Source organism: Anabrus simplex, chromosome 5 (genome assembly GCF_040414725.1).
Source record: "Anabrus simplex isolate iqAnaSimp1 chromosome 5, ASM4041472v1, whole genome shotgun sequence".
NCBI lineage: Eukaryota > Metazoa > Arthropoda > Insecta > Orthoptera > Tettigoniidae > Anabrus > Anabrus simplex.
In genome coordinates this window covers 408,803,780-408,829,954 of record NC_090269.1, presented here as the reverse complement: position 1 = coordinate 408,829,954, position 26,175 = coordinate 408,803,780, and the positions used below count along the sequence as shown (strand labels likewise).

The following is a 26,175-nucleotide window of genomic DNA, read 5'->3' as shown; positions in this document are numbered from 1 at the left end:
GACTCAGCGAGGGATCACACATCTAAAACCACAAGGGCATTGTCCTGCAACGTAAGACTTTGGGTCGGAGGGTACAACTGGGGAGGAGAACCAGTACCTCACCCAGGCGCCGTCACCTTCTGTGCTGAACAGGGGCCTTGTGGTGGGATGGGTAGATTGGAAGGGATAGACAAGGAAGAGGAAGGAAGCGGCCGTGACCTTATGTTATGCACCATCCCAGTATTTGCCAGGAGGAGAAGTGAGAAACCACAGAAAACCACCTCCAGGATAGCTGAGGTGGGAATCGAGCCCACCTCTACTCATTCGACCTTCCGAGGCTGCGTGGACCCCGTTCCAGTCCTCGTACCACTTTTCAAATGTTGTGGCAGAGCCGGGAATCGAACCCGGGCTTCCGGGGGTGGCAGCTAATCATAGTAACCACTACACCACAGAGGCGGACACTCCTCGTCCTATAAATGAATATTCGCTCCAACGTGTCCTCTTGAGTTCCGACTTTATCTTCATATCTTATCATAACTTTCCCACTTTTAAAAGCTCCACTCAGGCTTATTCTTCCAATTATGTCATTCCAACCCCAACTCACCACTGACAGCTGGAAATATATCACATAGTCGAGCAGCTCTTCTCCTTTCTCCAAGGTATTCCCAGCCCAAAGTTTGCAACATTTTTCGTAACACTACTCCTTCGTCGGATGGGGCTGCCTGGATGAGGCTGTAAAGGCTTGCTCGTTTCACATGGAAAGACATGAGTTCGGTTCCCCGTCAGGAAGCTGTAAAATTTAAGAAACGAGATTTCCACCTCTCGAGGTGCACATGGCCCTGAGGTTCACTTAGCCTACGCAAGAAATGAGTACCAGGCTAATTTCTGGGGTCAACAATGGCCGGGCGTAGAGCTAACCACTCTACCCCACCGAGTGCCAAGGTTGCGGATAGAGGAAGTCTTCCACCTCTCCAGGCGCCTTCATGGCCTGTACGGAGATGACTTTTGCTTTTTGGTTTTTTTACTCCTTTGTCGGAAATCTCCCAAAACAAACCGCACTGCTTTCCTTTGAATTGTTTCCAGTTCAAGTATCAAGTAGTTCTCATGAGGGTCCATACACTGGAGCCATACTCGAACTGCGGTATTACCAGATAATTACACGCCCTCTCCTTTACATCCTTATTACAACCACTCTCATAGCCATGTGAAGAGATTTGTAACCTTACTTAACAACCGTGTTAATATGACTACCCCAATGTAGATCATACCTGGGTACCTACAGTGTGCCCCTGAGAAAATTTAAAACTTCAACTCAATAATTAAAACTGAGAGAAATTTTCGTCTTGGTAAAATTAGAAGCTTCACTTTTTATCCCACGTAGATCCATACCATTGTCTGTCGTCCATCTCACAGCATTGTTTCCCCCTGCAGTCGCTCACAATCCCGCAAATTATTTACTACTCTATACAGTATAACATCATCTGCATATATTCTTACCTGTGATACCAGTTCATTACTCATATCATTTATTTACATATGAAAACATAAAGGTTCAATAATACTGCAATACTGCCTTGTGGGATCCCCTCTTGATAAATACAGGATCGGATAACGTTTCACCTATCCTCTATTTTCTAGAAATAATGCAGCCGACCGGATGAGTTGACTGTTCAGTTAGGGACTCGCAGCTGTGAAATTGCATCCCAGAGATAGTGGGTTCGATCCCCACGGTCGGCACCTCTAAAGATGATTTTCTGCTGGTTCCCATTTTCACGCCAAGCAAATGCTGGGGTTCCACCTAAATTAAGGCCACGGCTGATTCCTTGCCACTCCTAGGCTGTTCCTGTTCAAACGTCGCCATAAGAGCTCTGTGTTTAAAGGAAATTGTAAATTAAAAAAGAAAAGAAATGTAACCACCCATTCAACCACTGTTTTGCCCAGTGAAGTAGCCCTAATTTCCGTCAATAATATCGCACGATCTTCTTCTTCTTCATGTTTTTACCCTCGAGGGTCGGTTTCCCCTCGGACTCAGCGAGGGTCCCACCTCTACCGCCTCAAGAGCAGTGTCCTGTAGCTTCAGACTCTGGGTCGGGGATACAACTAGGGAGGATCACCAGTACCTCACCCAGGCGGCCCCACCTGCTATGCTGAACAGGGGCCCTGTGGGGGAACGGGAAGTTTGGAAAGGATAGGCAAGGAAGAGGGAAGGAAGCGGCCGTGACCTTATGTTATGTAGCATCCCGGTATTTGCCAGGAGGAAAAGTCAGAAACCACGGAAAACCACCTCCAGGATATTTGAGGTGGGAATCGAGCCCACCTCTACTCATTTGACCTTCCGAGGCTGCGTGGACCCCGTTCCAGTCCTCGTACCACTTTTCAAATGTTGTGGCAGAGCCGGGAATCGAACCAGGGCCTGCGGGGGGGGGGGGCAGCTAATCACACTAACAACTACACCACAGAGGCGGACTCTCCCATGATCTATCCTATCAAACTAATTGGATAGGTCAATAACTGTACAGTTCATTTGACCTTCTGAATCTATGATATAAGCTATATCTTGCTGGAATCCTATAAGATGAGCTTCGCTGGAATAGCTCTTCCTAAATAAAAATTGCCTTAACAGTAGAGAAAACACAGGGAGTTTAGGTGTATTTATAAGGCCAGCTCTCATGTTCTTTGTTTTTTTACAATTTGCTTTACGTCACACCGACACAGATAGACCTTGTGGCGACGATGGGACAGGAAAGACCTAGGAGTGGGAAGGAAGCGGCCGTGGCCTTAAATAAGCTACATCCCTAGCATTTCCCTGCTGTGAAAATGGGAAACCACGGGCTGCCGACAGTGGGGTTCGAACCCACTATCTCACCGATGCAAGCTCACAGCTGCGCACCCCTAACCGCACGGCCAACTCGCACAGTACTCTCATGTTTAGCCATGTGGGGCAGCATATTTTAGTGATATTTGAGTGGGCGTTAAGTTATACGATTTTAGTGTCTGTAGGTATATATTATTATTATTATTATTATTATTATTATTATTATTATTATTATTATTATTATGATAAAGTTTGCAATTAAATGGATAACGAAACGTTTTGTTTCAGTTCGCGCCGGAAGTAGACGATCTGCTCAAGTTCTGTGTGTGGAGATCAAAACAAATACCGTGCAGAGAACTGTTTCATCCCATCATCACTGACGATGGTCTTTGCTACACCTTCAACACGATTACCGCCGAGCACCTCTTTACAGATCATGCGTAAGGACAGTATTTTGTATTATACGTCTGAACCTATGGTTAGCACATTGACTTATTTACCTGGCAGGTATATTCGTATCATAAGGATAATGGGAGGTAAAATACAGTATGTATTAATATTTTAAAGTGCCAGGTCTCTCGTATCTCACTTCCGTATTCACTGGAAGAGATTAGTGAATTAATACTGTTGTAAAGATCAAATTCAAGACTTCACAAGACTGCACAACAGTTGTCAATACTCCAAGTTTACTTGTCAAATCACTTGTAATACTTTGCAAGTCTTGAGAAGTCTCCAAAAGTCTTGAAAATGAATTAGAACATGTTCTAATCGATCAAAGAGTTGCCAAGTCTTTGACAGAATTGACCAATGGAGTTCGAGTACAAACGGTCCTTGCTGTGCATCTTGGCACGCGGGGATTGCCGGCACGGGAATCAAAACAACAAGAATGACCGAGATATGTTGTGTGTGTTTTTATTGCCAAGTGTAAGGGACGTCCTTGCCTATATTCAGTGGACACTTTAGAGTCTTCTTCTTAATCTATTTACACTCCAGGGTCGGTTTTTCCCTCGGACTCAAGGAGGGACCCCACCTCTACCCCGCAAGGGCAGTGTCCTGGAGCTTCAGACTCTGGGTCGGGGGATACAACCGGGGAGGATGGCCAGTACCTCGCTCAGGCGGCCTAACCTGCAATGTTGAACAGGGGCCTTGCGGGGATATGGGGAGATTGGAAGGGATAGATAAGGAAGAGGGAAGGAAGCGGCTGTGGCCTTAACTTAGGTACCATTCCGACATTTGCCTGGAGGAGAAGTGGGAAAATACGGAAAACCATTTCCGCGATGGCTGCGGTGGGAATCTAACCCACCTCTTCTCATTTGACCTCCCGAGGCTGAGCGGACCCCGTTCCAGTCCTCGTACCACTTTTCAAATTTCGTGGCAGAGCCGGGAATCGAACCCGAGCATCCGGGGGTGGCAGCTAATCACACTAACCACTACACCACAGAGTAGCACAATGAAATGAATAAAACGACAGCCTACGAGGAGACTTCAAGAGAAATATCTCAAGGATATAGACAGCTTTTACGTTTATTACTAAACGGATACTTACAGTATAAGTAAACATTTCTTGTGACGATCTTCGCATATTATTATTATGGAATTCCGCATGTGTTTTCATGTAATAAGATATGAATTTCTGTTGCATTGCTGTCATTTTTAATCAATTAATGTGAGTAAATGCAACATATTCTGCAAAAGATGTTACGACAGTAAATACGTTGCAAAAAATATGTTGAAGACAACCACATTAAGATTTTCTCCATATCAATTATGGTTTATTACGTGTTTATCTTACTTTTTAGAACGTATTCCACTGCTACTCCAAGAACAATAATTATTGTTTGTTTTTCCTTCATGTTAAAACGTTATAAAACCTTGCCAAATATTTTGAAATCTCGTCAACCTTCAGCAATGTCGAACAATCTTTGCCAAGATGTGACAATTTTTCTTCCGAAGTATTGAATTGAAAGAACAATTTGATGGTGTACAACAGGCATTCGACCGGGGCCCTCCCAGCCGGCCTGGAGGTCATAGTCGGCCACTCTCAGTATTGTTCTCCTTGTCTGGTTTCTCCGTGCGCTTTCTGGAACGGGAAGCAAGAAACTTCCGCCTCTCCCCACATTGCGAATATCCCGGTACACATCACCCGAGCTATAAAAAGGAGGCTAGCCGCGAACAGTCACCTAGTGTTGGAGTTCAGTAGCTGGGCTGAATTGGTAGTGGTGGCTGGTGTTACTGTCCCGGCGGTGTGCTTTGGAGTTGTGACTGGATTGCTGAATGTGTACCGACGTTGATTGAGTGAATGGAGTGCTGTGCCCTGCTGGAGTCAGAATATCGTCTCATACGAAGCGCAGTAATCTCTGTGTGCTGCCTTGGAGTACTGGATGTGTACTGCCGCGGACTACACACCGTGTGTGAAGCAACTGTCGTGAACAAAATTGGAGCAGTGTTAATTGTCGTTGTTGTGAGGAGTACTTCAATGTTGGCTAGCACTGTTGAGTTACTGTTGTTCTGTTACCACGGCTTATTTGTCATTGTTAAGTAGTTCCCTGTGTATAGATACACCGTGAATAACTTTGTTGGCTGTGAGAATTACTGGACTTTGCTTGGAATCAAACTAAGGAACAGTCATCCTGCTTTGTGGGGATCAGCAGCCCTGTGTTCAAATCTAGCTCTCAGCGTGCAGGTGTGTGTGTGTGAATTGACTGAGATTGCAGGTGCAAAAGTGAAAGGAAGTCTCTCAATAAGGATTATCCCCCATTCGGGTACACGACCTAACTGGAGGACAGAGACTTGTAAATGGACAGCTTTGCGTCCCACTGACACGAATAGGTTTTATAGTGGCGAAGGGATAGGAAAAGGCTAGGAATGTGAAGAAGCGTCCGTGGCCTTAATTAAGTAACAGCCCCGACATTTTGCTGGTATGAAAACGGAAAACCACGGAAAACCATCTTCAGATCTGCCGACATGGTGTTCGAGCCCACTGTCTCCCGAATACAACCTTCCAGCTTTCTTTTCTGTTGCTGTTAGAATTTGCTTTACATCGCACCGACACAGTTAGGTCTTATGGTGACGTTGGTATAGGAACGTGCTAGGAGTGGGAAGGAATTGACGGTGACCTTATGAAGAGGATGACAAACAGGTACGATAAGAAAATAGACGTGCATATGAAGCCACAAAAGAGGACAGAAAATGCAAAAGAAGGCTTCAACTAGAGAAGCAGCAAAAACCAGCTACAAGGAGGGCCTAGTTTATGCAGCAGGGCCTCTTTGATCTAAATTCTACCCTGAGATAACTTTGAAGCTCGTTTCTCAAAAACTGTATTTTCACACAGCGTTTACATGATAACTCAAACACTATTCAAAATATATCATTGATATTTTTCACGATTGTGTATTGTACTAATATGAACAGTACACACCATAATATGTTGTATATCAAACATACTTCCCATTTAAGAGAATACCTTTTACTCAACAAAAGTAAAAAAAAAAAATCATGTATGCATTTAGAGTAAGGATATGAAAGAAATCCTGAATATGTGTATCAATTATTTTGGTGTATGTTGTAGCCGAGAATGTTACCAACAGCTCAAAAGAACATTAATGTAAGTATTTTAAATTTTGGGGTACTTATCACGTAAACGCCGTCCAACCGTACAAAAAACAGCACGAAGGTTTAGTGGTACGATAAAGCATGACTACAAACATATAATAAAATGATTTTGTTCGTAAACATGAGTGAACTATGTTTAATAATCCTGCTAGGTATTATTCCTTTGCAACATGCAGTTTATGAGATATATATATATATATATATTATTTTTTTTGCAGTTGCTTTTCGTTGCATCGACACAGATAGGTCTTATGGCGACGATGGGACTGGAAAGGGCTAGGCGTGGGAAGGATGCGGCCGTGGTCTTAATTAAGGTATAGCCCCAGCATTTTCCTGGTCTTAAAATTGGAAACCACAGGAAACCATCTTCAGGGCTGCCGACATTGGGGTTCGAACACACTATCTCCCGAATCCTGGATACTGGCCGCACTTAAGCCACTGCAGCTATCGAGCTCGGTATAAAAAATTAACAGAGCAGGAATTGTCATGCGAAAGGAGTACCTCCCCCCTTCAAGTACAGCCCCAGCGTATACCTGGTGTGAAAGTGGGAAGCCACGGAAAACAATCTTCAGAGCTGCCGACGATGGGGTTCGAATCCAATATCTCCCGAATGCAGCCTGAAAGCTTTCTTTTTTGTTTGAATTTGCTTTACGTCGCACCGACACAGATTGGTCTTATGACGACGATGGGGGTAGGAAAGGTCTAGGAATGGGAAGGAAGCAGCCGTGGTCTTAATTAAGGAGACCCAACATTTGCCTGGTATGAAGATGGGAAACCACGGAAGAATATATTCAGAGCTGCCAACGGTGGGGTTCCAATCTACTACGTCCCGAATGCAAGCTGGCAGCCATGAAACTCATACCGTGCAGCCATTCGGTCGGTAGAGATTGTTTTATTCGTAACAATATTGTTGAACATTTCGTCCAAATATATTTTTTAAATACCCCCTCCCAAATTCCCACAAAATGCAAAGTTTCTCTCTCGCACTCTCGTTACCATTGCTGGATTGCTCTTGATACTCGGAGCTCACGCAAAACGTGGCCCTGTTTGCAGGCTATTATGCATAAATTTGATCATGTCTCATGAGAAAAACATCGCGGAGGTTAAATCAGTCGATATTTGAAGTGTAACTTGGTAGACCAAAGCAATACGAGGCACTACATACGTAATATTACGACATTTGAAACACGACGTAATTTATGCCCAGGTGACGTGTTTTCCAAAATAAGAAATATTAAGTTTGTTGAGGATGGGAATTTTTGCAACGAAGTCAGGATTCAGTTGGTGAAAATAGAGGAAGATTGATCAGCAGCTTAGGTAATCACAGAAACACTTCTATAAATTAATAAGGTGACCGTTGAAAAGTACTAAAATCATTAGGATCCGTTTCTTATTCTTTCTTATTCCGTTTACAGTACAGGGTTGGTTTCTCCGTCGGACTCAGCGAAGGATCCCAACTCTATCGTCTCAAGGACAGTATCCTGAAGCGTGAGGCATTTTATCTGGATACAATTGGGGAGGAAGACCAGTACCTCACCCGGCAGCCTCACCTTTTATGCTGAACAGGGGCCTTGTTAGGAGTGGGAAGATTGAAAGGGACCGGGCGAGTTGGCCCTGCGGTTAGGGGCGCGCAACTGTGAGCTTGAATCCAGAAGATAGTGGGTTCGAACCCCACTGTCGGCAGCCCTGGTTTCCCATTTTTGCACCAGGCTGTTTCCTTTCCACTCTAGGCCTTTCCTATACCATCGTCGCCATAAGACCTATCTGTGTCGGTGCGACGTAAAGCAAACAGCAAAGAAAAAAGATCAATCAATCAATCAATCAATCAATCAATCAATCAATCAATCACTACTGATCTGCATTTAGGCCCAGGTGGCAGATTCCCTATCTGTTGTTCTCCTAGCCTTTTCGTAAATGAGTGCAAGGAAATTGGAAAATTATTGAACATTTCCCTCGGTAAGTTATTCCAATCCCTAACTCCCCTTCCCATAAATGAATTTTTGCCCCCATTTGTCCTCTTGAATTCCAACTTTATCTTCATATTGCAATCTTTCCTACCTTTAAAGACACCACTCAAACTTATTCGTCTACTGATGTCCTCCCACGCCATCTCTCCACTGACAGCTCCGAACATACCATTTAATCGAGCAGCTCGTCTCCTTTCTCCCAAATCTTCCCAGCCCAACTTTTGCAACATTTTTGTAACGCTACTCTTTTGTCGGAAATCACCCAGAACAAAACGAGCTGCTTTTCTTTGGATTTTTTTCCAGTTCTTGAATCAAGTAATCCTGGTGAGGGTCCCATACAACGGAAGCATACTCTAGTTGGGGTCTTACCAGACACTTATATGCCCTCTCCTTTACATCCTTACTACAACCCCTAAATACCCTCATAACCATGTGCAGAGATCTGTACCCTTTATTAACAATCATATTCATGTGATCACCCCAATGAAGGTCTTTTCTTATATTAACACCTAGATACTTACAATGATGCCCAAAAGGAACTTTCACCCCATCAACGCAGTAATTAAAACTGAGAGGACTTTTCCTATTATGTGAATCTCACAACCTGACTTTTAACCCCGTTTATCATCATACCATTGTCCACCGTCCGTCGCACTATACTATCGAGGTCACCCTGCAGCCGCTCAACATTTTGTAACTTATTTATTACTCTGTACAGAATAACATCATCCGCAAACAGCCTTATCTCTGATTCCACTTATTTACACATATCATTGATATATATCAGAAAACCTAAAGGTCCAGTAATACTGCCTTGAGGAATTCCCCTCTTAATTATTACAGGGTCAGATAAAGCTTCGCCTACTCTAATTCCCTGAGTTCTATTTTCTAGAAATATAGCCACCCATTCAGTCACTCTTTTTTCTAGTCCAATTGCACTCATTTTTGCCAGTAGTCTTCCATGATCTACCCTATCAAATACCTTATATAGGTCAATCGCAATATAATCCATTTGGCCTCCTGAATCCAGGATATCTGCTATATCTTGCTGAAATCCTACAAGCTGAGCTTCAGTCGAATAACATTTCCTAAACCCAAACTGCCTTCTGTCAAACCAGTTATTAATTTCGCAAACAAGCCTAATATAATCAGAATGAATGCTTTCCCAAAGCTTACATACAATGCATGTCAAACTGACTGGCCTGTAATTTTCAGCTTTATATCTATCACCCTTTCCTTTATACACAGGGGCAACTATAGCAACTCTCCATTCATTTGGTATAGCTCCTTCAACCAAACAATAATCAAATAAGTATTTCAGATATGGTACTATATCCCAACCCATTGCCTGTAGTATATCCCCAGAAATCTTATCAATTCCAGCTGATTTCTAGTTTTCAACTTTTGTATCTTACTGTAAATGTCATTGTTAACATAGGTAAATTTGAATACTTCTTTAGTGTTACTCAAATCCCCTATCTGGACATTATCCTTGTAACCAAAAATCTTTACATAGTGCTGACTGAATACTTCTGCCTTTTCAAGATCCTCGAATACACACTCCCCTTGTTCATTAATGATTCCTGGAATGTCCTTTTTTGAACCTGTTTCGGCCTTAAAATACCTATACATACTTTTCCATTTTCACCAAAATTTGTATGACCACCAATTATGCTTGCCATCATGTTATCCTTAGCTGACTTCTTTGCTAGATTCAATTTACTAGTAAGTTCCTTCAATTTCTCCTTACTTCCATAACCATTTCTAACTCTATTTCTTTCCAGTCTGCACCTCCTTCTTAGTCTCTTTACTTCTCTGTTATCACATAGTGGATCCTTACCATTCCTTACCACCTTTAAAGGAACAAACCTATTTTCACATTCCTCAACAATTGCTTTAAACCCATCCCAGAGTCTGTTCACATTTTTATATACCATTCTCCAGCGATCATAGTTACTTTTTAAAAACTCCCTCATGCCTGTTTTATCAGCCATATGTTACTGCCTAACAGTCCTAATTTTTATACCTTCCTTTCTTTCACATTTATTTTTAACTACGGCATAAACAGCTTCGTGATCACTAATACCATCTATTACTTCTGTTTCTCTATAGAGCACATCTGGTTTTATCAGCACCATATCCAAAATAGTCTTCCCTCTAGTTAGTCCCATCACTTTCTGAATCAGGTGCCCTTCCCATATTAACTTATTTGCCATTTGTTTGTCATGCTTCCTGTCGTTCGCATTACCTTCCCAATTGACATTTGGGAAATTGAGATCACCTGCTACTATCACATTCCTTTCCATATCATTTCCAACATAGCTGATTATCTTATCAAATAATTCTGAATCAGCGTCAGCGCTATCCTTTCCCGGTCTGTACACTCCAAAGACATCAAGTTGCCTATTATCTTTAGAGAAGAGCCTTACACCCAGAATTTCATGTTTTTCATCCTTAACTTTTTCGTAGCTTACAAATTCTTCTTTCACCAGAATGAATACTCCCCCTCCTACCGTTCCTACCATATCTCTACGATACACACTCCAGTTCCATGAGAATATCTCTGAATCCTATCAGTCTATGGACTGATGTCCCAAACAACAACATCAACTGCTTTTAAAGTCGGGAGACTCCCAGGAAATGTTTGCCTCACCAATTCTGTAGCTGCTTTTCCCGGTACAACCAATGGGGGAGAGCTACACCTACCGCTCTGTGTGTGCGTGGGGGGGGGGAGTTAGCTGTTGATGTAGGTGGAAATGTACGGGCAAGGAATTGAAAGAAAGCATTTAATCTTAATAAACAAACCATACCATTATTTGCTGGAAAACATTTTGACAGGGCATTCGATTCAGAACACTGTGTTATCAACCATAAACTGGCCATGCCGCAATTCATGGAACTAAAGTCTTGTCCGTGTGGAGAACAGTCTAAGAGAGTGATCACTCGCTCACACACACACACACACATACACACACCATTTATCATCGCTGCAGTGTCAAAACCGTCAACGTGACAATGTTCACCCTATCCATTATTTCCCTCAGGACTGTTCAGGCCTCCCAGCCACATATTGATATGCAGTACATCAGAACAATTTTCGTTTAATGTTACCATTGATGCATTCACGGTCCGTAATATAGACGATTACATCCTTTTCCGGCTTATATCGTGCCAAGAAATTAAGGTGAATTTCTTTATGTTTCGCAGAGAACTTTGCACCACGTCTTCAGAAGGAAATCTCTATAGTTGACGTGGAAGACTACTCCACTGACGACAGTTTGAATTTTGACGTTAATAATAGAAGTGTAAGTGGTACGTTAATTCGTCACCAGATGGCTCACGGTTCGCTGTACAGCGCTAGCATTCGAAGCGGAAGCTGAGGGCACCATTAGAATCGGTCTGGGATGGGGAATGAATGAGAGGCGAGGGCACAACAAGTATACACACATTACGAAAGTATGACACTGATGAAAGCCTGGAATGAAACATCTGGTGATGAGGAACGCACGAATCTGGAAAACACCGAAACGAAATAACGATAGTGAAAAGACAGGGTAGACAACTGCCTACGTAAATCCTTAATGGCTGGCAACAACGTATTACTTAATTGATAGCCAGTGTCCCTGTTGATATTGTTACGGTTTCTACGCATTTCCACAGCCGTATAATCCTGGACCTGTACTGTCTAGTGTGGGTAAGAGCTCGCAAATCTTGGAATTCGACATCATGACACGACGACAGGGCGTGCTCAGGTATTGCTGATTTTTCTGGCTGGTTGAGACGAATATTTTGCTCGTGTTGGTTGATACGGGTACCAATAGACGGACATGTTTGGCGAATGAATATCTTGCCCCAAGTACTGGGAATTTCGTACATCCCAGGATGTCAAAGTGGAGACAATCTGCACTTGGTTTTACCTGGTCTGTGAGCTGTTTTAGTGACGGTGCCAAACTTTTCAAGTTTTGAACTTTCATTATTGCGGAAGTCTTCTTCGTGAACAGACGAGATTTTATTCTCGAAGTCCTCTGCGAAAAATAAAGAATTTACCTTATTTTCTTGACACGACATAAGCCAAAAAGCCTACATCATGTACATAATTTTCGTTTAGTTCATTTTCCTATGCGCGTATGTAAAGGAAAATGAACCTTACTATAGATTACTGTAGGAATGTACGATTACATGACATATTTACGCACTCCTAGAGTATCATGCATTTAAGTTTCAGTTTTTCTTTTACACTTTACCGTAGGGAAATGAACACAAAGAAAAGCTCAACCTATAGTATTGCAAGCCGTAGTATTAAGCACTGGAAGTGCTTACCTTGTCGTGAATTTGTATATGATGCTGGATTTGGAATGTTAAGGTAGTATTATTTCTTGTAATATTTTATTTCCATAGACGTTCTTGTTGTACTCTTGTTTTTTGTTGGTTAGTTATGTTTTAACTTGTTACTACACTACTGTAAGCGATGATTGCCACAGGGATATTTTCCAATTGCGAGGTATTTGTTAATAATAATGATATTAATGATCTTATGGACTGCATATCGGTATATTGCTGGGAGTCGTGACCAGTTATAAGGGAAACGTTGGATACAGAATCGCGGTTTTGGCACCGCAGCGACGATACGTGCCTGCTTTCCCACGCAACGTGTAGGAGCTGGGCGATGTTGCCAATTTATTATGTGTTCTCAAACATCACTCAACGCACAGTAGTATATCCTCTCATACCCAGCATGTTGCTGAGGTTTGCTCTATAGTATAACAGAAGGCTTGAATATAAATATGATATCTTTGCTAACATAGTGACATTTTCTAGGGTTCAAAAGAATTATTCGACTATTGGAAAATCACAGAAGACCAAGGACTGGAGTTTGGAGAGAGGTTACTTCTTCGAGGAGGATTTCAATGACACATACCCACGGCGAACTTTAGCCGACGGCAAGTCTGCTGGTCTCATGATCAGTATGGAAGCCCTGGATCATGAAGTGGACTCGTATTGTCAGATACCTATGGAGGGATTCAAAGTAAGTTTCTTACTGAAAATGTAAAAGTACTGATTGCTATTGCCGGTTCATGCATGAATCAATAACGGAGGACATTTTGAGTATTTCATGTGGCAAGCTGGCACATTCTGCTCCTTTTTTTCCTATTTGGATTTATCATGCCCAACTAAGTAGTGAGTTTGTACTTATTAGCACTTTTGTGTTATTCCTTCTTTTCATCACAGTATCTCTTCATCTTCTCGTTCTGTTCCTTTTTACGTTGTTCAGTTCATCCTGTATTTAGTAGGGTGGGCTTTACAGAAATTTTGTGTTTGTAAATTTATTAATTATATTCTACTTTAGTGGTTTATTCATTAATGAGAATTTCATTTAGGTACTCACTGATCTCTTTATAGCTAATTAGTGTGATGTTTTATTGATAAGGCAAAGTTTAAAATTTTCTTTATGATCGTGTTATGATCCATTCTATATAAGTGACCACAAAATTGTAATCGCCGTTTCCTTATGGTATTCGATATTTTCTGTATTTTGACATATTTCATACGATGTACTTTTCATCCACGTTCCATTTTTGCACTTTATTCCCAAAACTTTTGTGAGGATTTTCCTTTCCTGTTTTTCGATCATCTTTAATCGAAAGTTACCGCAGTTATAATGGCTTCAGATGCATATAAAGTCCTTTTTGTTTCAACTACTGTGTTTTAATGTCGCAATTCTGCCTGTTTTAATCCGCTAGTGGTCGCTAGCCGAAATGTAACATGAGTGGTCGCGTGCAACTTTCTCTCACATTAAAATAAATACAATATTTTTCACAGTTCTGTGGGGCGTAAGGTTGAAATTTACTACTGAAATAAAACGTAAGTTCTACCGTATATACTTTAAAGAAAAATGAAATAATTAGCTGTTTATTAAAGATACAAATTCCTACTTAAAATAACATATGCAATGTACATAAAACTAACTTCCGTCCTGAAGTTGTAAATAATAAAATCTCACACATGCATTATATCTAGTAATATTTACGTAAAAAGCAAGGATTCTGAACACAATAACATTTTCAAAAACAAGAAGTGCTCATAATACAAATACTAACGCGTACAACAGGAGGAAGTTTCCCGCTCCACTTCAAAATAACACCAACGTCATTAGTCGCGCGATGAGAGAAACTGTCACGCAGCGCGCACGGGTATATAGGACCCTTTGTTCTGACTAGGGGAGGGGTGCTTATGTTTCAAATGTGAATCGCTCTACTCACGACAGTTATAAACTCAGCTGGAAGAGGTAACAGTCACCTTCCTTTCATCACTGTGAAGTAATATCACAATAAAAAATAATGTGAGAGAAAGCCTCATATAGCGATCACTCGCGGGTTAATGAACTCGTAGTTCATTTATTGTAACTTTTCCAAGTAAATTTGCATGATCCTTGAAGTTTTCCAGTTCTTTTACTGTTAGTTTGCTGATTTAACCCTACTTATTCAATAATTTATCTTAGATACTTAAATTTGTCTACTTGAGCGATATTTCCATATTTTCACGATTAATGGTTGACTATTGAAACCTGATCTACGTAGTCCTTTCCATAAGAAATTTCAAGTCCTGCTTGGCTGTTATTTCATGGAGTTTCCCTACAGACTGGATTGCTTCCTCTCTGTTGTCAAAGCATTCTGCTCCTTTGTGTTTTCCAATAATTACTGTACTATGTAGAGTAGTTGAAATCTAGGTCTACCGAGCTCGATAGCTGCAGTCGCTTAAGTGCGGCCAGTATCCAGTATTCGGGAGATAGTAGGTTCGAACCCCACTGTCGGCAGCCCTGAAGATGGTTTTCCGTGGTTTCCCATTTTCACACCAGGCAAATGCTGGGGATGTACCTTAATTGAGGCCACGGCCGCTTCCTTCCCACTCCTAGCCCTTCCCTGTCCCATCGTCGCCATAAGACCTATCTGTGTCGGTGCGACGTAAAACAAGTAGCAAAAAAAAAACTAGTTCTAACATGGAAATAAAGCGTCCATAAAACACATGGTCGTTGATGATAGACAACCTCCTATGTGAGGAAAAATAGTGTGAGCGGTAATTCTATGAATAATCCTATGTGTAGTTTTGAATTTTATTGATGACAGAATATCTCTCAAATGCTAACCTAGACAGAGGAGGTTTCCGAAAATTGGATTATGTTGCTCGAATGAGAACAACCCATACAAAGTCGAAATTATAGATTGCTCATTCTTTTTGAGTTTTTAAGAAGCGCACACAAACATTCAGTCTCACACCTGGAACCAAATCTAAGAATCACGTTGTGACAAGTATTCGAGCTCTGAAATATCTTTCAGATGGAACTATTTTATTTAGAACTCTGTTGTATTGGCACAGAGAAGAAGAAGAAGAAGAAGAAGAAGACGAAGAAGACAGCCCTTGAATGTTTCAATAGTTCCTAAGGACTTGTATGGATCTGAGGTACCAAACAGAGAAGTTAAATTTAAACACCTGCAAGAGATGACAGATGTAACTAAAAATACCTTAATGTTATTTATGATAACCTTCAGTTCAAACCAGACAAGTAAAAACAGTAAACCGGTTCCTGGAATTGCCCCTTGAAGTAATTTGTTATTAAATATAGGAATTTTATTCCCATTTAATTGTAAAAAAGCTTGTAACTCATAATAAAGTAAGAAGTATTATTCTCCAACCTGTATTGAAATAAGAATGAAATCCTCATATGTGGTACATAGCAACAATGTAAAATTTCCTATATGGTGTTTCCATTATTCTTTTACATCTCGCGCAAAAATTATCCAAAATTCGAAAGGGAAGTTATCATTACTAGACATCGGAATTTTAGGCAGTAAAGGGAAGAGCGCTGCGCGGATATACAAAATACTTCCCATATCCGCACCCGCATCCACATCCGCGCATGGTTATCCGCGAATATTTTGGATATTTAACTACAGCACATTACACTAACGAGGAAACGGATACATTTGTTAACGTAATACAACAGGCCTGTTACCTGGAAACAACCTCTAACGTCACTGGTTCATGAGGGATTTCTCTTGCGATAACAACGGTCGTATTGACTTGTGTTCCTTCCTTCCTTGAATTACGGGCACAAGCCAGTTAAACTTAGGTCAGATTTACGGCTTTATGGTCTCAAGGCTACGTATTATATCACCATTCTCCAATACCAATATCAAGGGTCGCCTAAATACAAGCAAAATTAAAAGTATAGCCGGGTTAATCTCAATAAACGTAATTATTCAGCATAACTATGCGCACTGCCATACAGTTTGCATCCACCAAGACACTAACTAAATCAGCGGATATTCGCATCCGTGAAGGGCTCTAGTAATGGGTTAGAATATAAACTGTCTTGATTTGTTGGAAATGTCGTGCAACCCTTCCTTCCATAATGTAGCAAGGGTAACATAAAATGTAGGAGTTCTATCCGCCGTACGTCTAATGCCCATGCAAATCTCATAACATAATTGCTGTACAGGGTAGTGTATACTTGTTACAAGCTAAATTTGCATTCTAACCTATCAGCTCCTAAAAATCTGGACTCTGACTCTGATCATTGAAAACGTACAACCTGTTTACAGTCAGTGACCAGGTCAGGGATGGAATGAATGAAGCCCCATCTTGCGGCGAGGGTGGGAATTGTGCCGACTGCTGCAGCTTGTCACACTCCTCTAGGGCAATGACTAATGAATGGCAGATGAAATGAAATGATAGTGGAGAGTGTTACTGGAATGAAAGATGATAGGTCCAATCGGAGTACCCGGAGAAGAACCTGTCCCACCTCCGCTTTGTCCAGCACAAATTTCACATTGAATGACCGCGATTTGAACCACGGAATCCAGCGATGAGAGGCCGACGCGCTGTCACCTGAGCCTCGGAGGCTGGACTCTGATCATTACATAATAATAATGTTAATATTAATTGTGCTAAAACCTTGTAAGAACCAAGCTTAAGTACGATGATTATTTCATGAAAATGTGTTTTCATCCTAATGTAAAATTAATCTTTGTTCATATAAGATGTCGTCTGTCATCAAAGATGATACTTCTTCTCCGTGTGAGGAATGTGTCCTCAGAGTGTGACTGTACTTTATTGTTCTGTTCTGTATAACTAATGAAAAATGTTTGTGCTGAAATTTTTATTTTTCAATTTTTAAAGCCATTAAAATTTAGGAGTCCCGGTCTGTCCCTCCAAACGACTGCCAATTTCAACATGTGTCCCACTTTAAGCCTTGATGAAACCAAACAGTTTAGGATACTAGCACTAGCGTTGCGCTTTTATATCGTTCAATGTCTGTGTGATGTTAGGTGACCTAGTGTAGAGCCCTAGAGTGAAAACTGCGTAAGTTGTGAAAGCATACACTTGGTTGAGCCTTGCAAGCGCTAACTGTTTCTACTACAGCATTCTTTTATGCCTCGCATACATGCTTACTGGCCTTGGTATTTGAACAAGGCGCAAGTACCGTCTAGCCGCTCTACAGTTGTGTAGGTGAGTTGCATAAATGTTAGGCGTTCAGATCGCTAATATTTATGTAAATCTCAGTGCGAACTCGTTGTGAGGGTAGAATACATTCTCGCCTTGGTTAAATACTTATATATTCCTACTTATGCGTGCCTAAAACACCTTCCCATACTAATTACTCACTCTTGCTTGATCAGACCAACCAAGTGAAATGTGTCTTAAGGGTGGAGCCTATTTCACTCCGCTTTTTGCCTACGTGCTCATCTCTTTCGTTTCCGATGATAGATAAATTTTCCAGTATAAAGGACAGTAGGATAGACTTAATACATCGCTGTGTTGGTCTAAACCGTTACTTGGGGAGTGTCAACGAATTGTGAAAGGTTAAGTCTTCTATTCTGTTTCTGTGCGTATTTCTGTATGTGGAAGAGAGAGTTCGCACACCCACTTGAATAGACTAAGAGCAGCCACTGCTTGTGAGTATCCAGATGTTACCAAGTGTATGCATAAGCCTTTTCCGCTTTCACTAAGAGATTGCCTCAGCGAACAGCAGGCAGCGTATGAAATTGACACATACGTCAGTTTCTTCGTCTGAGATTAACCTACCAAAGCACACTAGTCGAGTACGCCAAACACAGTAGCGACTGTGTTGTATCGTTCAGTGATCATGTCGACATTTGTGCCTGAAAAAAACATTTGCGTCACGCATTGCCTTTCTTATTTAATAAAAAGGACAAGTCTGTGCTGGTGGAAACATATGGTGAACACGATCCATCAATTGGAACAAGTAAGACATGGTTTCGATAATTTAAACATCAAGCAAATCATGCCTTGCGTCTGGTGGGGCCAGAGCGGTATTGCGTATTATGAGCGCTTGAAGCCTGGCGAAACCGTTATTGCACAACGCTATCACCAACAAATCACGCATTGATTGAAAGACGACCGGAATGGGCCAGATGAAATGGCAAAGTGATTTTGTTACACGATAATGCACCGTCTCACACAGCAAAACAAGTGAAAGACACCTTGAAATCGCTTGGATGGGACATCCTTCCGCACCCTCGTACTTCCCCGACGTGGCGCCATTTGACTATCACCTCTTCGCATCACTGGGGCACGCGCTTGCAGAACACCACTTCAGCAATTTCGAGAAAGTTGGAAAATGGCTCGACGAATGGTTTTCCGCAAAAGAAAAGGAGTTTTTCTTGCACAGTATTCACAACTTACCTGAAAGATAGGCGAAGAGTGCAGAAGCCGATGGCCAATATTTTGATAAACAAAAAAAAGCACTTCCCTTTAAAATAATGTATTTTCTTTACCACAAAAACCGGCAAAATCCTATGCATACACCTGGTATGCGTCTATGATCATTTGTTTCATTGGGATCCTTAACCTCATACTTCATATAATTTGATACAGAAGACGTACAAATAATCCGCATTCTAATCAGTGAATGTATTTCTAGGTGGTGGTACACAATCCAGCGGTGTTCCCCGAAGTAGAAGAAGTGTTTATTCGTGTCCCCTCCCAACGAGATGTGGTGGTTGGAATACATCCTAAAATAATTTCTACCACCGAGGAATTAAGAAATTACAACCCAAAACTACGTCAATGCTACTTCGACAATGAACGAAATCTCCACTTTTTTAACATCTACACCCAGGAGAACTGTGAGATAGAGTGTTTCAACAACTACACGGTGGAGATGTGTGGTTGTGCGCGGTTCCACATGACACGTGAGTACATGTGGGTACTTCAAGTACTACTTATATCTCAGTCATATTGTACCGTATCCTATCTTAAATTCGTCCTAGGTCTCGGCAGAAGTGCGTGGTACGTCCACTAGTTACTAAAGTATACTAAAAGTATATGGACAGGAAATACGTACATATAAAGCTAGTGAATGAAGATATGGGGCATAATAGGTTCATTTAACTAAAAGCATGAATTAATATCATACTAATTAAAAACCATTTATCAAACAAAATGAAGAACCGACCACAAGGAAAGTAATACGCACATTTACGTTAATTGACATTTTTAACAAACGTTTACTAATTAGAAAGTGTAAAGAACCCGAGAAAAAGGGATATCATGTTACATGGAATTTGTATGGGTTACGTTATTTCATTATGTTGACTGCCTCGTCAATTCCCAAATTCTTTGTTCAAATACTCGATCTAAAACCGTTCATGAGATGCGAATGTGATATCCGATACACTAGTAATTGGCCTAATTTAAATACGTACGTTCCAAGAACTCGGACACAAATATATAAAACACTTGTTCAGGATTGCTCTAAATTACCCATCCAAAACAACAACGATTCTAATCATATTTATCCGTAAAAATGAGCAAAGTATAAGGACAGAACCTTACTTCCCCAAAATTAGCCATCGAGCCTAGTCTCCCCAGTAATCACCAGAGGACCCTACAACACATAAATAATTACACTGGACGCAACAATAAACAACACAAGATAAATATATATAAATCACACCTGAAAAATAAAACACAAACAGGATATTCTCTAAAGATAATAGATGCGCCGGGGGTCGATCTCAACTTACTCAGGCTCCGAATATTGCAAGTCACACATAGACACAACATTTCAGCATGACTCGTCACGACAGGGGAGATCAGCTGGTTAGCAAATCAGCTGGTTAGCAAAATACATTTAAATAAGGGGTTTTTGTGGTTGGCCTTTCACGGAAGTAACGGTATCTATTGTAAAGACTTTCACTCACTAAACTTAGCCATCAGCCTGCAGCTGACTCAGGGGTTTCTTTCTATCTGGGAAGCAATTATCTCTTCGGGGCTTGGCCGACCTATTTGGTGCTGCATAATGGCACAAAATTCTCACTGACAAATATAGCTCACGGCCTACACATTCTCACGCATTCAAACAGACTGGCTTATCAACACATGTATATCAAGGAACCAAATGATGCACCATGGCTCTCAAAGCCTTTCTCATATCATTTCAGCCCCGTAAAGATCTCACGGCAATTCTAGCCTCACTCCCGTTACGTCTCCTTGCAGCTGAAAATGCATGCGTCTTGCACAGAAACATCATGACATATGCTGTCTCTAGTCTAATCCGTTTAATTTGGCGACGCTGATGGCGTTCAGCCCATTAGGTATTATGAAGAATCTGCCCAACAACTCTATCAAAAATCAACTCATACAGGAATAAACTACTAATAACTAATGCACACACCTACATCTGACATATTCTGTCCCCTGTTCCCATCTAATCTATGCAACACTTAGCTCGAGGCCTGAACATGCATACAGCCCTGAACGTATTCAATTTTACTTAAACTGAAGAAAGAAAATGGCTCACTGGCTTACATTTAACAATGAATTAACTTATTTAAGAGTGGTCTAAACTAGTGCATCAAATATTACTTCACATGCTTATAGAACAAAAGGACCTAACAGCAACCTCTCCACAAGTGACGAAACACATGACCGCTATGTCATGCATGCCTAGCTCATGATGACGGCACACGGCACAGGGATGAAGGTCTTCTGCTCGACCCCTGGACACATCATGGTTGTCAGCTGCTTGATCCTGGTCGTGTCTGGAATTGTGGAGTTACTTCAGAACATCTACTTCACCGCTTAGCATGATCGTACACACGACTACAACCTTAGTGTTTGGCTACTATTGACTATATCTTCAGCTCGGAGATGAGTCCCGTCTGTGCGGCACTAATTAACGGGAACTAGTCCGGTTGTAATGAGTCCTTGACTGCGGTTATATCTTACATGACTCGCACACGTTATTAACACAAACCGCGTACGCGTTAAAGAAATACTTGTAATATCTTATATCGTCACTAGCTCTTGTGAGCTAACTCACGGCGATTGTACATTAGTCTGTGTTGTATCGTTCAGTGATCATTTCGACGCTTGTGCCTGAAAAATAGCATTTGTGGCAAGCATTGGTTTTCTTATTTAAACGAAAGAAAACGGCTGTGGAAAGTCATCGCTTGCTGGTAGAGACATATGGTGAACACGGTCTATCGATTAGAACATGTATCGACAATTTAAACGTGGTGATTTCAATGTGAAAGACAATTGCAGGCGTTACTGGATGAAGACGGAGTTCAAACTCAATAGTAATTGGCAGAAGCATTAAATGTGTCACAAGAAACAATCAGCAGACGTTTAAGAGCAGTGGGGAAGATCAGTAAACTCGGTAAATGGGTCCCACATCATCTGAATTAACGGAAAATGGAAAATCGCAAAGTCACTTGTTGAATTCTGCTTCAACGCAACGAAAGAAAATCAATGTCAAAGGCAAGCATTTATACAAGTGGAGGCACATGCTTCCCCTAGTGCACCGTCACTGCATTTTTGTGCATAGGAGGCTTGCAGTGGTGTCTGAACGACACATTAGCGCCAGCGTCTTGGAAAGGTGTAGCATTCCAACTCATGAGCCCACTGCTACAGTGCGGCAAAAGCGCTGGAAATTTCACGATTGAAAGAGTCTAAAGACTTAAAGAGCTTAAATCTTTTTAACATTTGCAATCTATGAAATTATATTATGGTTTCCTTCTAGGAACCTTACTTTTTGACACGGACCAAAGGCAGGCATTTATTCAAGTGGAAGCACATGCTTCCCCTAGTGCACCGTCACTGCATTGTCTTACATAGGAGGGTTGCAGTGGTGTCTCAACGGCGTACTAGCGCCAGCGTCTTGGAAAGGTTTAACATTCCAACTGATGAGCCCACTGCTACACTGGCGCGAAAAGATGATAATTTCACGAATGGAAAAGCCTAAAACTTCAAGAGCTTAAAATCATTTCTGTGCCAAATTGTGACTGGTAACGGAAAATGGATTTATTCTGAAAACCCGAAGCAGATAAAATCGTGGCTGTCACCTGGCGAAGGCCGTTCTTCAACACCAAAGCTAAATCGCTTCGGCAAGATGACCATGCTTTGTGTCTGGTAGGACCGGAGCGGTATTGTGAACTCTTTAAGCCCGGCAAAACCGTTAATGCACAACGCTATCCCACACAAATGATTAGTTTAAATCACGCATTGATCGAATGGGCCAGATGACATGCCAAAGTGATTTTGTTAGACGCGAATGCGCCGTCTCACACAGCAAAACCAGAGAAAGACACCTTGAAATCACTTCCAAGGGACATTCGTCCTCACCTGCCGTACAAGCCCGATCTGACCCCATCTGACTATCACCTCTTCGCTCAATGGGGCATGCACTCGCAGAGCAGCACTTCAGCAATTTCGAGGAAGTTCGAAAATGGCTCGACAAATAGTTTGCCGCAAAAGACAAGCAGTTTTTCTTGCATGATATTCACAACTTACCTGAAAGATTGGGGAAGTGTGTAGAAGCCGATGGCCTATATTTTGAGCAAGGAAAAATGAATTTCCCTTGAACATGACGTGCTTTCTTTACCACAAAAACGGGCAAAAACTTATGTTTACACCTGTGAGAAGGGACAGCCAAATCGTAAGCAGAAGGAAAATCAAACATGATGATTATGGCTCGAATGTTTAGGACCTAAAAATCGTTCAGATATGATCTTGGCAGGATTTTTATGCATGTGTAAGTCAGAATGCAGACGTACTTTTCCAAGGCGCAAGTTTCTGGTACCCGCATAAGGGTTCTACTGTGAGATTTGCAAAAATATTAGCGATATGAACTAATTGAACCCCTAAAATTTGTGCAACTCAGCGACCTAACGGTAGAACGGCAAGATATACAGTGAGTTTCTCTCATTGGTTGGCCGGCAGACGCACCCAGCTTACCCGCCTCCCGTTGACTCGTCACTCCTCACTCCGCGGCATAGGAACAAGGACAGCAGTCCACTCTTTTTATCCGTGAATGACATGAGATAACCATTAAAATTAAGGAAATAACAATTAAGAAAATTAGTGATTAGCCATTAAGAAAATAAGTTCGTCCCTTATGGCAGAAAATATTGGAAATGTTCGCCTCTTGCATCCACGCATTTCTGGCATCGTCTTAGGAAACTCCGATTCCCACGCATAAGTTCGTCTTCCGTAATTGAGACTATTTCACTCCGGATATGTTCTTTCAGGTCGTCCATCGTGTAAGGGTTTCTTGTATACACTTTATTTGTTAAACTCCCCTATAGATAATAGTCACAAACAGTTAAATTTGGGGCCGTGACGGCCATAAGTCCGCACTAATAACACGGTCTTCAAAAGTGTCCTCAATTAAGTTTAATGTATGCGCGGTGGCGGAGTCTTGCTGAAAATATCCAGTTCAACAGTCAGTCAGTTCGTCAAACAATGGTTTGAGTATATAATCCCTGTATCTTTGCGCATTGAATGTACCCAGCAAAAAGATAGGCCCTGCAACTCTGTATCCATTCATTGCGCAACATACTCTGATCCATTCGTCATATAAAGGAATGTCGTATATGCAATGGGGTTTTCCTGTACTTTAGTACATGTTATTCTACGTCGAAACATGCCCGTGTAAATGGAACCATGCTTCGACAGAGAAAAATATTAAGCGAGGATCAATTATTTCATCATGATCGTTTCGCAACATCCAGTTACAAAGATGTACACGCTTATCATCATCACATGGATGCAGTTCGTTACCTTGTATGGTTTCAATTTTAACATTTTCGTATCCCGCTATGTTGAACTCTCCGAAACACCGGCTTTATGTCCAAGTCGTATTAGGAATTTTATAGGCGTATGTTCTAATCTTTCAGCGATGTCATTTACTTTTTCCTCATTAACTACATGTTTTTAGAACTTCGCTTCTTATCGAGTAAAGAACCCTCTCTATTTTTTTACGAGTTTTCGCACTGTCCCTCTATGCAGAGACCGTGCACATGGAAATTGTGTTACAAATCACCTAACGATTTCCCTGCAAGACTCTGTTTTCACATAATTATCGTACATAAATACCTTTTCCTGTACTACGTACACATGCGGAAGCATTGTGAGAAGTTTACCCCGAAATAACACTTACATCTCGAGAACTGTTGGAGCGACAGATCAACACTTAATCCACGTTCTAAGCATGAACCTGAAGTGCGAAGTGCGAGCATTCCCGTGTTGTCGTTACGCTGTATAACGGGAAGTAATGAGTCAACGAGAGGCAGATAAACACGGTGCGCCAGATGGTCCAGGCATGGACATCCATTAATACTTCACATCACAGTCCAAAATGTCACATTGACAACCTGTATGGCCACGCTCCTCTTCGGTAACATGTCGCTGTCATAGCCATCTATCAATACTTCACATCACAGCCTGCAAGATTACTTCGACAATCTTTACTCTAATGCCTCTCTTTAATAATATGTCCCTCAGTCATGGCCATCCATCAGTACTTCACATCACAGCCTGTACGGTTGCTACGTAACATCGCATCACACATTTCGTGCAGCAATAAGACATATTTATGTCATTAGCTTCTTTCTTTGAAATAAATACATTGATACAATTTAGCATAAGTCCATCGAGAAAGCATGCTCATTTTAATGAAAGTTGTTCTTTTTACAGGACATCGTAGCACACCGATTTGTGGCATGCGGAGTTATGACTGCATACAAACAACAGAAGGTAAGTCACCCACGAGCACAAATTGGTGAACATATACCCACAAGAAAGTTAGACTTAATTTCTCAATAATTGGTAAGGTCGTGTGAACTCACTTTATCATACTTGGCGGGGTAAATAAATAGAATCTGGCAGAGTTCTAATTCTAAAATTGATTACCTAATCACTACAGCTACACATTTACACACAAAATATAAGCGAGCTCACGACTTACACAAGTACACACAATTACACAGTTCGCTCTCCCTTTCTCTTATTTACACTAATTGACATAGACTACTATCACCGACATTGCAGTTTCGCTCAGTTACACAGTTACTTCGTTATGCCTATCACCATAGGCTACACACGTCAGTATCGCATCTCGAGATAATATCAGCTGTCCACTCAGTCCGCAGAACTCCACTCACAGAACCATGTCGGCACCCAGCATTGTCCTCCACGGTGCACAGGACAGGGCAGGTGCTCTTGCAACAACTGGTCCAAGACACTCACACGCATGACAACAGGCGCACCGAATCACGTCTTCGGCTCAAACAGATTGACACCTAAGCCCAGGCTGTCACTAACACACTGACTGCACTCTTCGCTAACTCACTGAGTCCACACATTGAACTCACTACACCAGGTGAACTCCAACTCCAAACTCTCGGCTGAGCTCCTCGCTAACTCACTCAGCTGGAACCATCTCTTGATGTTGTTCTAATCTAGCAAGTGGATTCTTTTATTGTTTTGGGTGTTATT

General features: G+C 41.5%; 1 protein-coding gene across 1 annotated transcript in view; it reads left to right on the top strand.

The window, feature by feature from the left end:
- The window catches only part of LOC136874581 (pickpocket protein 28), a 94,655-nt gene that overhangs the window by 42,490 nt on the left and 25,990 nt on the right, over positions 1–26,175 (top strand). Inside the window, exons 5-7 of the mRNA XM_068227861.1 lie at positions 3,083–3,234; positions 13,192–13,399; positions 19,316–19,586. Of these exons, the coding sequence (XP_068083962.1) occupies positions 3,083–3,234; positions 13,192–13,399; positions 19,316–19,586 (631 nt within the window). The remainder of the gene's footprint in view (positions 1–3,082; positions 3,235–13,191; positions 13,400–19,315; positions 19,587–26,175) is intronic.